Raw genomic sequence first — 13620 nt, 5'->3', positions numbered from 1 at the left:
TTTTTGGCAAAATAGAGATCTTATCAACATATTCCGATAAACACCTCCGGGTGTAAGAATCCCAATTTCTGACATGTAAGCAAACACTTTCTTACTAGACACTTTTTTTCCCTCATCTTTTATTCCATGAAAATCTTTGCGCTTTCTGAATTAACCATTTGGCGCTGTATGTAGGTTTGTTTTACTTCTTATCTCTTAATCTACAGACTTTTTTCCAAAAGCTGGCAGTGCACCAATCTGAATGGTAGAATTATTCTTGTTCTGTGTTGTAAAATGCAGATATTCTTTATTATTATTATTATTATTATTATTATTGTTTGAATTTTGCTATTTCGTATGCACACCAGAGGACAAAAGCTTTCATTAGCTTATTCAGAATACAAATGCAAGAAATATAGTTGCAGATTAAGATTTGCCAAAAAAAAAAAAATATTTTTTTTTTATACAGAGACCTGTTAATGTCAGCTTTGGACTGGCAACCGAGATGCTTACAAACCTTTTAAGAAAGCAAAAAGTCTTTCACACTGGTTTCCACCCCTGTGCTGAGTCCAACAGTGTAAATGTTCTTTTGAAGACATGCCTGGAACGTTTCTTGAAGTGGCAACTGGTTTTGTATGGCAGAGAGACAGATAACAATTTCTCAAGTATATTTGTCCTCATATAAAATAGCTTCAACTTTGTTCTTTTATCTTTATGGGTGGCTTTTGCAGGCAAATGAGTTGCTTGAGACACTGAACAGGCACCGAACATTATGGATACGACATAACTCAATATCATGGTACTTTGAACTTAAAAACCTGCACTGGGAAAACCATCAATTAGTGACGTGCTTAAGTAGCTGGATGCCTTGATGTTAAGGCACAAAAATATTATGTATGCGAATATGTGATACTAGCATTTTGCTTACTCCGATATATGCGAGTCTGTGTAATGAATTACTAATTATCAAATACAGTAAAAAAGGAAAGCATTTCTGTAGGATACAATCTACTTTAGTAGAACTTAAGTGTTTAGCTCAACATTATTTATTGGCTCATATTAGGGCTTCATATCCAAACTGTTTGGCTAAATACAGAACATGTCTACTCCAGGATAGTTCCAGTGCCCTCATGTAGGCTTGAATATTTCCACTTGGTCACACAGATGCAAATTGTGGTAGGAATCCCTGATGTTGACTCCCTACATGTGATACTGAAAAGTTTATTTAATTTCAGATTCAGGCCCACTCTAGTCATATTTATCACTTATTCTCCAGTCAGATAAATGCAGCTGAATATTGCCCTGTACCGAGCAACTGAGTTTTAAAGCAACAAACAAGCCCTGGAGTTTGGCTTTGGCTCCTCCTTATGTAGTAATATGTTTTTTTAGCAGGTGTTCTCTGCCTTACTGGGCTGCTTGCCAGTATTTTTCTATGAACAGCCCTCTGCTTCAGTGCAAATAACTGAGATCAGGTTCCCCACATGACGAGAGCATGCATTCATGTTGTTGTTGCCTGTTGAATAGGCGAAGATCTGACTGGTCGGGTAATTGAGAGCCCTAGGAATATATATATTTTTTGCATAACCTGAAGAAGTAAGTTGTCCTTTGGCTTTGCCTTTGTCAGAGGTTAGCACCTGTAGCCAGTTTTCTGTTGACAGACTCTTCTGCCTTTGCACACAGTCTCAATAACTGATCTTCTTTTATTTTTTAAATCAAAATTTTACTTATTTGGTCACAATTAACATTGTTTCCCAATCTTTAGCCCCATAATTTGAAGATGCTATGGTACTCCAGAACTAGATTATGCCTTTGTTGGGTTATTGTAGTTCAGAGAAGCGTTTCCCCCCCCCCCTTTTGCTTTGTGAATTGTATAGCACTTTGCAGACCCTGAGTTTAAATTAATTTGAGGTAATCCTGCTCATGGGCTAAATTGTCATCCTGGGATTTAAATGTCCTTGCTAGAGTTCCAGTAAAATGGCTGCAGTGCCATTTATTTTCCCTCAGCTCTGGAACTCTTCCACTGCCTTCCTTTGTAGCATTGTGTCTATGGAGGGCTTTGAAAGGTCAGGCATCCCAGCACTTTGATTAGAGTGAGTTTCTGGTTTTCTTTGGATGTAAAATGTACTGCAGTAGAGTTGTCTAAAATATAATGAGAAGAATGTTTCAGTAATAATTATGAGACCTTACTCTTGGTATTTGGATGACTAACAAGTTTAATTTCTAATGTCTAAATTGCTACAATTAACCACAAATTGTGAATTGAATTGAACCAGACGGGCTCTCAAAAAGTGTGAAATTGGAAACTGAAATGCACAGCAGTCCAGCACTACGGTATTCATAAAAAAAAAATGCATCATTTAACCTAAAATGGCTACAACAGTTCCAGTGAATGAATTGAAAGCATGATGAGGGAGGGCAAAAAAAGAACTTATCTGTTGTCTTCAGGCATATAATTTTATATCCACAAACAGGCAGACCCAAAGCATTGCATCCTGGTTCCTCTTTGATAAATGGTATAGTTTATCTTGTTTGAAGTATGGCAGTGGGTGGTGATCGTAGCCCATCTGGTACGTTTTATTTGGTAGCAAGATGAGGCGGACTGAAAAGCATTTGTGTGGGGAAACAAAAAAAAATCCAACACCTAGCCTGCCTACAGGAGATTCTGGAGTTCATACTAATTGAACTTTTTGTAGGTCTTTTTGTGTTCAAGTGACACAGATCTCTCCCTCAGTGTCTGGCAGTTCCTTGGGGTTGAATGCAGCTGTGGAAAGATGTTTTGACACAGGGCGGGTGAACTAGCCAAAATACACGTCAGTGAATATGCTTTGCATCCAGCAAGGCAGCCTAATGGCTTTCCCAATTAACAGCTACAAACAGGGATGGCTCGGGCTCTTGAAACCGTAATGACCATCCTACGCCTTTTTTCCAGGACTGTAATTAAGTCTATTTTGGTAGGAGCCGAGTTTTTGAAGTTGTTTCGTGGGTCACTGTGTCGGCTGGAAAAGAGCTCTTTCCAGAACAAAAATGGTGAAAGGCAAGCATGAACTAGCAGGCCTCTTGTGAACTGTTCACAGCTGTGGTTAGTGGTGTTTATGGACGGCTCAATTGTGGTTCTGTCTTACTGGAAACTCCGTGGTAAGAATTCAAGGAGGTGGAAAAGGGGTCCTTTCTTTTGTCAGTTTAGGCCACAAGAAAAGCTCCTGTTAAATTAGTTTTAACAGCATATGAGAGCGACCTGGTTTTAGTTTTTCTAATCCATGTTATGTGTTATCCATTCAGGCAAAAAACTGAAAACCTCTACTTTGCATCAAACTCACGTTAACTTAAATGGCATCATCAGTAAGCGGATGATAAAATAGTGACTCCTTTTTGAGTACCTTTTTGAGGAACATCTGGTCCATTATGAACCCAACAAATGCCAGTGTCCATTTGCCCAGATTTTCATCTGCTGTCTCTGCACTATAGACCCCAACCCGTAGTCTGAGCAGAGGCATTTAGTGGTTGAATCAGTCAAGTGCTCTGGAACCAAGTGTTCCTCCTAATGTGTTGATTAAAACCAGTAACCCATCACCACAAAACAAGCTTGGCAGCCAGAACAGCTCTACCATTATATATCGAAACACCAGACTCAGAATTCACAGAGGGTTTTATTTTTGTTTGTTGGATTGGTTTCTGGTGGTGATAAACGGATGGTGCTATCTTCAATGCAAGAGAAACGCAGATGAGCTTCAGACTTGATTATTTTAATGAAGTCATAGCTGGACTGAAGAGAGATTTTTCTTTTTTTTTTCTGTAATTATAAATAAAGCCAAACTTTGAGTGTACCGTGATTACTCAAAAATGTGATTAATCCGGTAAGGGCATTACCAGCATTTTTTTGTTTTATCTACCATCTCATGCCCTTGTGGATTATTTTATAATGTAATTTTAGTTCCAGATTTAAAGAACTAGGGAATGCTAGTCACTAAAGCCCAATTCTAGCTATTTCCTGATTGTTTTCTTTTTTAATAACCTCTAAATCAGCAGTTAATGTACCATTACAATTACATCTCTTTTAAAACCTAAATTGTTCAATTAACTTGCACTTTTCCCCTTGTAACATTTCAAATGCTTGTTTATGAAACTACCAGGAAGCTAGATCTAAATTAATATTCCAGTCATTCTTTTAATCCTCTGAGTGTTTCTTCACCAGGGTTGCTCTGAGCAGTCCAAGAGATTAAATATGGAGACTTGGCAGCCCCTATCTTCGTTTTAGTTACTCTGGAAGCTGCATTTAGGCTTGCAATAGAATATCGTCACTTTATTTTATTTTTTCTGTGCACTTGCATCTCAAAGTGAAAACATTTAAGCAACAACCCCGATGGTATCGTGGCCTTGACAAGTATAATCGACCAATAACTGCCAGTGCTTAATTTCTAAAGGTGGTTTAGAAACTATTATCGTAAAATCTGCTTTGTCTGGAATGCACTGTGGTACATTCTTAATCGGTTCAAGGATTTTATTTAATGCATGGGAACAGGAATTATATTGATTTTCACAGATACAGAGGAGCTTCCCAGAAGGCTCTAGGATTCTCTTGTTTTTATGTTTTTATGTTTTTATTTTTTCAAACATTTGCCTTTATCTTTATTTTATTAACTGAATTTTGTACACACCTAAAACCGAAAACTGGTCAGACTGCTTAGGAAAGGAAAATGTTGAGAGAGGGAAAAAAAATACTTATTGGATTTGAATTAATTCTTTATATTTTTTTAATAATTACTGAAGTTCATTTCAGAATACAAGAGAGAATAAACATTGCAACAGGGTCTATCAATACCTCCTTTATTGTCTTTAGTCTCTTGGTTTATTTTAATTTATAAAGTAACTCTACCCGTAGTTCATCTTGGACCGAGTTGAGATGTGGTGTAAAATGGTGGTGTTGCTGTTGTGTGGCAGGGTGCTGTATGAGGGGAAGGAACGGCTCATCCAGGGCTGCGAGGTCATCCAGGCCACTCCCTACGGCCGCTGTGCCAACGTCAACAACAGCTCGGCCACATCGCAGCGCATCTTCATCACCTTCCGCCGTGCGCCTCCCGTCCAGCCCCAGAACTCGCTGGCCGTCACCGACATCTGCGTGATCGTCACCAGCAAGGGGGAGACAGCGCCACACACCTTCTGTAAAGTAGACAAAAACCTCAACTGCGGCATGGTGGGAACATCTCCTTCTTTCCTGAAGTCATTACTATTTGACTTAATGTACTACTTTAGGTTAATAGATGAATAAATAAATTGTCTATTCTTATTTTCCAGTGGGGCTCCAGTGTTTTCCTGTGTTACAAGAAGTCAGTCTCTGCGTCCAATTCGATAGCTTACAAAGCTGGTGAGTGTGTTATATCTGCATAAAGAAATTGGGACAAAAAACTATGAGGTCTATGTGAAGATAACATTATTCAATTGATTGTTTAATGATAAATTCTGTTTGAGTTTGGGTTCCCCCCACCAAGGGTTCCCATTTAGACATTAACAAATAGAAAGGGATGAAGAGTAATGAATTATCACCTCAAAGAGTTCCCATTTAAAACCTGACTTCATTATCACGTACAGTGAAGTTTTCTTGGATGATGATGATGATTTATCTGCTCTTTAGTTTCATAATGATTGCAGATGCCATTAATTAAACTTTTTTCTCTTGTGAAAAATCCTGTTAAGGTTCAATCTTTTAATATTCTTTGTTTTACAACCCTCAGAGTTTTGCACTTCTTATGTGGTGAATTTCTTCAGGTGATGGTTTCTTACAATATGTATATCTGTAAGAATAGCAGGTTGATCTTCTCTCTGATGTATACAAATCCACGGCAGGGAGCCTCACTTAAATGCACTGTGGCATTGAACAGAGATTAGCTTTCTTTAGCTTAGCAGAATTAATTTATTGATAAGATTGATAGTCCAGAAATGTTGCTGATTTCAATCTAAACATATTGATATGGATTTTCTTTCATAATTTTATGTCAATATGTTAAAACATTCAGCTTATAAGAAGGGATTTCTGAAATTGGGTGTGTAGGCTTATATGTTAAGCTGGGCTGAAGGATGTTAACCCTTATGAATGCTGTCCCCATCTGGGTATTTAATTGAACACAATACTTAAGATAACCAGGGTTTCCCCTTTATAATCACTGATTTCAGCTTTCTGTTGATGCTGAGATAACTTGCGATCCTTCTGCTTTTTAATATGGCTTCCATGTCTTTTTGCACGTATAACTGAGTTACAGCTTCTTGTCGAACCAGAAAACACTTGCAGGCCTTATCCTGCCACTACAATAGCACTGTTTATTTGTCTTTGAAGGTGGAACTTCCTCTTTCGTTAGTTTACATTGTATCCAAAATCAAAGGTCTATGCCTGTGGTTGTAGTCAGGCTAGGGGAAAAACCTGCTGCCATTTTAGTGTGTGTGTGTTGTACTGAGATTAAGTCTCAGTACAAGTAATGTACAATGATTAAGTAATGTACAATACTTATGATGTAGTCATGTATGTGACTTGACCAAGTGAGTGTTTCCAATCCTACATCTCTTCTTATTCAGCTCAACTTAAACAATCAACATAAGATTTTATTTATGCATTGCCATTGTGCCATACGTGACCTGAATACCAGGATTGCTAGAATAAACCAGAATTCTTTCTAAATTTGACTGTCTACTTACTCATGTATAGTCACTGTTTATATCTCAGATCCAGAAATCTCTTCTGCTAACTTTGTAGAAACACTATCTTTACCTGATCATTGAAAATCACAATCTTCAATTTAATTAGCTTGACGTTTGTAATAAGTTCAAACACATAATGTATTGTTTTATGTACTTATACCCTTTAGGAAGTGAACTACACATACTTAGTGTAGTATACCAATGAACAGCAAGGGTGCACAATCCTCTGTTCTCAAACCCTCAATTCTCTGTCCTATCACAGGTCTAATCTTCAGGTATCCTGAGGATGACTATGAATCCTTCCCACTCTCTGAATCAGTGCCTTTGTTCTGCCTTCCCATGGGAGCCACTATCGAGTGCTGGGCACCCAACACTCGCTACCCGCTGCCGGTGTTCTCAACATTTGTCTTAACAGTGTCTTCAGGAGAAAAGGTAGTTTTTTTCAACCACCCTCCCAGTTACTTAATAGGTCTCATTAGTGAATTAACCGGATTGATTGACACTTCTTGGCAGTACTGTGGGTCCCCAGGAGCTTAATTTTAAACCCTTGCTCTAGGACCATCTTCTGAATTTTTTTCAGGTATAAATATTAGGCAAGTTCAGTTAGAAACCTGCTTAGTTATATTTGTTTTCATCTTCAAATGTCATCCTGCCCATTTCTTGTGTTACACTATTAACTAATGTGTGTAATCATGCAAATGATTTGTGAAAGTCTTCTTAATGGGGAGCCCAGCAGTGTTGGTGAGGGAGGTGACCCTGCCATTCTTCCTCCCTCTTGGCCAGGTGTATGGTGCTGCTATCCAGTTTTACGAGCCTTACCCTGTGGAGCTGCTGACGGACAAGCAGAAGATGCAGCTGGGCCTCCTCAGCACTGTGGAGAAGAAGATGCTCCCCAACAAGCCAGTCAACACCAACAAGTGCATCTGCCTGCTCTCTCACTGGCCCTTCTTCGAGTCCTTCCGCAAGTTCCTCATGTTCCTGTACAAGCTCTCAGTCTCTGGTCCTCATCCTCTCCCTATTGAGAAGTAAGACCATGACTGCAGTTTTCCTGTTATAGATGAGATTTTATTTATTTTTTATGCTAGATTCTGCAGAAAGCTTAGCCATATCTGGATAAGAAGGAGAGCATTTTTATCAGTTCGCTACTGATTGCGCTGCTACTCCAATCACCAGGTCTTTTCCAAGCTGGAGGTGTTAAGAACACTGTGCAGAGCATTGGTAATCAAGCATTAGTCAGTTCATGCTGGAATTATACACTAGGCTTCCCACAGATCACATTTAACATGTTTACGGTGCCATACTTGGTCTTAAATAGCAAAGAGAAGTTTAACAGCAAATAATTTACTGTGCAGAGAAAGAAACCATGCCCAGCTTGTTTACCTCATTTGGTGTGTAGTTATTGGAAATATGCGTTTGAACTGTTTTTATTTTAACAGGCACATCTCCCACTTTATGCACAATGTGCCTTTCCCTTCACCCCAGAGGCCAAGAATCCTAGTCCAGGTTTGTTTTTTTGCCACTATTTTACTTGCATATCCTCCATTTTGAAGAGCAACACACTACGCCTAGACCTCCCTGTCTTTAATATCCATGCTCTATTTGTTTGTCTACTTTGGCTGTTTATTAAAGACGATATGTAAAGCATTAAAGAATGACTAGGATGAAAAGCAGTACATTAAGTGAGGACGTATATATGTGGTAAACCAGATTAAGATCTCAATATGCCTACAAGGGGAATGGGCTAGGTGCAGCACTTATCTTCTTTTGTACATTCTCTGGCAACTGGTTAGGGCAAGTCTTTTTAGAAGCTATTTCTGTAGGGTTAGTTAGTTGACATGGAAAGTGGAAAATGCACACGATTTCTGCTGCGAGACAGAAATGTGGGTGTCTGCTAAAATGTGCTTACTGGCTTTCAATCCAGTTTGAGGCAAATTGGTGCCAGTTTGATTATGCACCATGTATAGGTTTTAGTGAAGTTCACAAAGAATAGCTTGTATGCATTGATGAGGTGGTACTGTAACAAATAGACATTGTAGGCTTAGTCCCCGGGGGTACATCTTTTAGTGTAAGTGGTGTCCGTTTCTGTCACCAAACCCTTAATCCTTCAGTTACTTTATTTTTAAAAGGAAAATGCAGCCAGGCTCACTAAAGAAAACCATATGTCCATTAAACTATTTTTTCATTTTATGGATAAACCCTATTTGGAGCATGGGATTAAGCAATTGAAAGCATTTTCAAAATGTGTGACCAAAGAACTAGTTTCAAATAAGTCTCTTCATTCAAAGTTTTTGCATTTTGATTAATTTGACTAAAAGAGCATGTTGTTTTTTTGTCAAATTAGATTTTCAAAAGTTAGAATACTTTGAAGATATTTTGCCTCAGTAAATTTGATAGTAAAATGTTTCAATGTGTATGTTTTCAGTTTTTCTCTCAGTTGGTGTGGATAATGAACCAATTTAACGTCTGTAGGCTTTCTTAAATGTATAATTACTTAAGCATATGCGAAGATGATTTAATAATGATTGGGATTAATTCATAGTGATGGCTTGACAGGTTTATGCGTATAGAACAGATTACCACACAGACATTAGCTGACAGGAACTGAACTGCAGCTGAACTCAGTTGAATTATTGTCTTTAGACTGGCCCTGCTTAGCACTGTCAAAATGGTAAAAGCTCTTGGCCTCCATAAATCTGTACATTACCAGTAAAAGGTAATGCAGCTTAAACGGCTCAAATTGATACATTTATGTTCCACAGCTGAGAGGTTGGCTTCATAAGGCTCAAGGCATGCGCTGTCTGATGTGGTTTTAATACATTTCGGAAAGTCATAACCTTCCTTGTGTGCCTGTGTTACAGCTGTCTGCACATGACACCTTGATCCTGTCCCAGCCTGTTTGCACACCTTTACCACTAAGGTAAGGTACCACTCTATTTTTAATAGTTAAAAAACATGCATATGCAAAGTGATTCACGTATTTGGAGCAATTTGAGGTTGCTCTTATTTTATTTTGATGCTGTTACCACTTCGATGGCCTTGACCCTCTGATTTTTCTAACCATACCAACAGTACATTTTAAGACTTATTTTGTGTGGCTTATATCACTTTCATCCCTAATCAGCAGAACATCTGTATGTCTGATTACAACTGGACACTCTGCCATCTGTCACTGTATGCACAGCTCTTAGAAACCAGGCATTGAAAGCATAGATACTATGTAGTCTAAAGCTCACAGCTCCAAAATTTCAACATGCCTTTAGTATAGAAATATATATTTTATTTGCTGTTACTTCAGAGTTCAAAAACTATTTGTTTATTAATCTATTTATTTATTTAGGTATGTGTTTATTATAACCATAGGCGTAAGGCTATTTCAACAAACCTCCTATGTTATAAAGGAGAAACGTGTGATCTGATTGTGGACTGAAGCGGTCCAATTTCTGTTTACTGTGCATCACTATAGAAACAGACTCTCTTTGTGCTTGCCAGCTTGTAAACTACTGTGCTGTGAACTCCTGGTGGCTCATTACTTCACCACTCTTTTCTCATCTGTATAAACTACACTTTTCAAAGGATGCAAATGTGTATCTGTAATTAAAATTAAATTTAGCATTGTGCGACAAAAGCTTCAATAAGACAATTTATCTTTTTAAATTTTGTGTCCTTGCATAGTTTATTTTCAAGAGCAGGCTCTTGAAGGGAAAGCACTAAAACTTCCTGGAGGAAATACCTTCCTTCTGAAAGCTTTGGAAGGTGTAGGAAATGTAGTGGGGAAGCAATAATGTGACGATTAAGATTAAAAATATGTGAAACGTATTAAAACCTTTGTCAAACTACTACTTTGAAAATAATTCTTTATAATAATTCAGAAGAGGCTATCAAATAAAACGAGATGATTGTTTGTGTATATAACCATATCTTTCTGGGATTTCCAATACTGCTTTACTCTTCAGTATAATGTTCATATTTATACCTACAACAAGTCATCAATTTAATGGCAAAAACTATTTTACAAATACATTTGGATGAGCAAAATATCCAACAGATCTGAGTTCTGAACCAGCTGATGAACAACATGTAGCGCAAAATAGCACCCTGCTTATCCTGAGAGCTGTGGGAGGTACGTCTGTGCTGAATATCTCAAAAGCACGTTGGAATCTGCATTGTACGCTCCGGGTTGATCCTGATCCTGTGTATATGTGATGGTGGGAAGGTATGAATGAAGGGGGTACAGTTGGGCATACTAAACCTTTTTTTTTTTTTTTTTTTTTTTCTTTCATTTAGTGGAGCAGACTTTATCACATTGCTAATGAACCTTGGTCCTGAGAACTGTGCCACCGTGCTGCTGTTTGTCCTGCTGGAGAGCAAGATTCTGCTGCACTCACTGAGGCCGGCCGTGCTCACAGGGGTGGCTGAAGCCGTGGTCGCTGTGAGTCCAGTATTTCTGCATTAATCTGTGCCTCCCCTGCATCTTGGTCTAAAATGTACATACAGAAAAACTAAGATATACAGTAAATGTAGGTCTATGGCCAGGGTGATGCACACAAGTCTTGTATAGGAACACACTGAATATTTCTTGTGATATCAGCGTTGCATTAAATTAGTTTTCAGAGGGGGCAGTTCACTTGCAAATATCACGATCGTACAGCAGCACTGGATACTTCGATTCAATAACAATAACCGAGGCAACTGATGCCTTGACAAACCAGGAAAAAGGCCATTTCCCAGCACATTACACTTTTACATTAATATCATATTCTAGCATTGTTCTTCCTCAGGGCATCTCCGATGGCAGTATTAAGTATCATAATTTGGTTTCACAGGCTGAAGCTTTACAGCTTACCTTTCAGAGATTTCTGTTGAATTCCACAGTGAACTTGATGCTTCAGTATTCAAGATTTCAGTATCTTTTTTTTTTTTTTTTCTCCACGTTGTGTGATCAGAATTCCTCAAGCTTGTGTGCAGCTATTTTACATGTCTACATTACTGTACTGGTAATGTTAATCTGACCATTGACAGCTCCTGATGTCAGTTATTGTGTTGACTGCAGTGGTTTTATGTGAAGGACAGGAGAATCTTTGCAATACCCTCTGTACTCGGAAGGGGTGCAAGACATACTATAAATTATAGTCGGATGATCTATCTCGGCATGGCGATAAACTAGATTGAAACAGTTTTGATTCATAAAACAGTAGCTGAAAAGAATTCGGGTTTAAAGCCTGAAAATTCAAATCGCTCGTATTGAGCTGCCTTTCTGTCCTCTTGCTCGTTTCAGATGATCTTCCCTTTCCAGTGGCAGTGTCCCTACATCCCCCTCTGCCCCCTCTCTCTGTCGGGGGTCCTCAATGCCCCCTGTCCCTTCATCATAGGAGTTGATTCCAGATACTTCGACCTGTACGACCCCCCTCCTGATGTTGTCTGTGTGGATTTGGACACCAATACGATCTACATGTGAGGCTTTCTTTGAATGATTTGTTTGTGTAATACTATAATATCCCCTGAAGGAGTGATTTGTATGCATCAGATTTACTATTGCAGCCATATGATTGCTTATATATATAAAAGCCAAAAACCTGTTCTAATACTGTTAAGATATTAACCTGAGATCAGTGATTTTATTCTCTGAGTGCCGTTTTATCTGACCAAGTCCCTTCCTCAGTTTTTTGGCATTTTAAAAACTCCCATGGTGTTATTTTGTATAACTGGAGGTGTTAATCCCATGCCTATCAGTTTGCTAATATTTAGTCCTTTCAATACCTGATTCAGTTCTCTGCCTTATGTAATCCCTGTGCCTGAACTGCCACCCCCTCTCCTATTTATACACATCTTGTCTTGATTTATATTTTCTCCTAATGCCTGTGTCTGACTCCTGGCATCCCCTTAAAAACTTCTCATGACTGAGTTGGGCAAGCAGGCAGTGACAGACGCATATTATGGAAAGTTCTCTGAATGCTCTCCTTTAGTTATGAATACTAAGTAAAGTACATGCATTTCTAGTTCAAGGACTACATGTTATCATCATCTTGTCTAAATTCCTACCGATTGTAAATAGATTCTCAGACATTCTCTCCTTGTAGAGAGCCCTGGAGCTCAGACTTCTGGTATGTTCCCTCACAGATATTGCTGCTATTTTAGAAAAAAGGAAAATTAAATACATATCTAAAATGCCCTCCGTTCAGCAGATCAGTTATCTCTGCTCTTCCGTCTCTCTGTGTGGCAGGTCGGACGACAAGAAACATTATAACTGGAAACACCTTCCAAAGAAACCCTGCAAAGCCCTTTTGAACTCCCTGAGCAGCCTACATCACCAGTTGGCAACAGGTACCATTCACAGATATCTAGAGAGAGAGAGATGAGTGGTGTGTGCAGTTTTAACTTGAGATTCACAGGTTAACTTAGAAGAAAGCACAAATCAGGCCAGTCAATTGTACAGTATGCAAGACTTATATTTTATTTAATACCCTTTTGTTTTAACAGCCACAAAGAAGGTTACTAATTTGAGGGTTCACAAGCAAAAGACTCACTCTGATTCCATCTTTAAAATATTTGCATCAGTTAAACGATTTATATTACCCTTTAACAGGAAGTAACTAACAAGTGAATTCCCTTTGAGGAAACCGTGCCAGTGAAACGAGTGAAAGCTGCAGTGACTACATTCAGTGAGAGTGTGAGTGCCATAACCGTGTTATTGCTGGGCAGTTCACAGGACTGTGCAGGAGGGCTCTGCTGTGGAGATGACCCCCATTGAAGCGGACTTCTCTTGGCACAAGAAGATGACCGGGATGGAGATGGAGATCCAGGAGGCCTTCTTGCGCTTCATGGCCTCCATCTTGAAGGGGTACCGGGCATACCTCAAACCCATCACCCAGGCGCCCTCTGAGAAGGCCACTGCCGCAGACTCGCTTTATGACCTCCAAGGTATCGGTCCCCAACCGCCCAGTTCAACGTGTCAGT

At 38.9% G+C, this 13620-nt stretch overlaps 1 protein-coding gene across 1 annotated transcript in view; it reads left to right on the top strand.

Annotated features, from left to right (window-relative positions):
- The window catches only part of dennd4c (DENN/MADD domain containing 4C), a 55510-nt gene that overhangs the window by 21201 nt on the left and 20689 nt on the right, over window positions 1–13620 (top strand). Inside the window, exons 3-12 of the mRNA XM_066720422.1 lie at window positions 4918–5170; window positions 5272–5341; window positions 6929–7098; window positions 7450–7691; window positions 8103–8169; window positions 9525–9583; window positions 10951–11095; window positions 11942–12117; window positions 12887–12987; window positions 13366–13584. Coding sequence (XP_066576519.1) covers window positions 4918–5170; window positions 5272–5341; window positions 6929–7098; window positions 7450–7691; window positions 8103–8169; window positions 9525–9583; window positions 10951–11095; window positions 11942–12117; window positions 12887–12987; window positions 13366–13584 — 1502 coding nt within the window. The remainder of the gene's footprint in view (window positions 1–4917; window positions 5171–5271; window positions 5342–6928; window positions 7099–7449; window positions 7692–8102; window positions 8170–9524; window positions 9584–10950; window positions 11096–11941; window positions 12118–12886; window positions 12988–13365; window positions 13585–13620) is intronic.

Source organism: Amia ocellicauda, chromosome 13 (assembly GCF_036373705.1).
Source record: "Amia ocellicauda isolate fAmiCal2 chromosome 13, fAmiCal2.hap1, whole genome shotgun sequence".
NCBI lineage: Eukaryota > Metazoa > Chordata > Actinopteri > Amiiformes > Amiidae > Amia > Amia ocellicauda.
The sequence above is the reverse complement of the archived record's forward strand: the minus strand, read 5'-3'. Positions and strand labels throughout refer to the sequence as shown.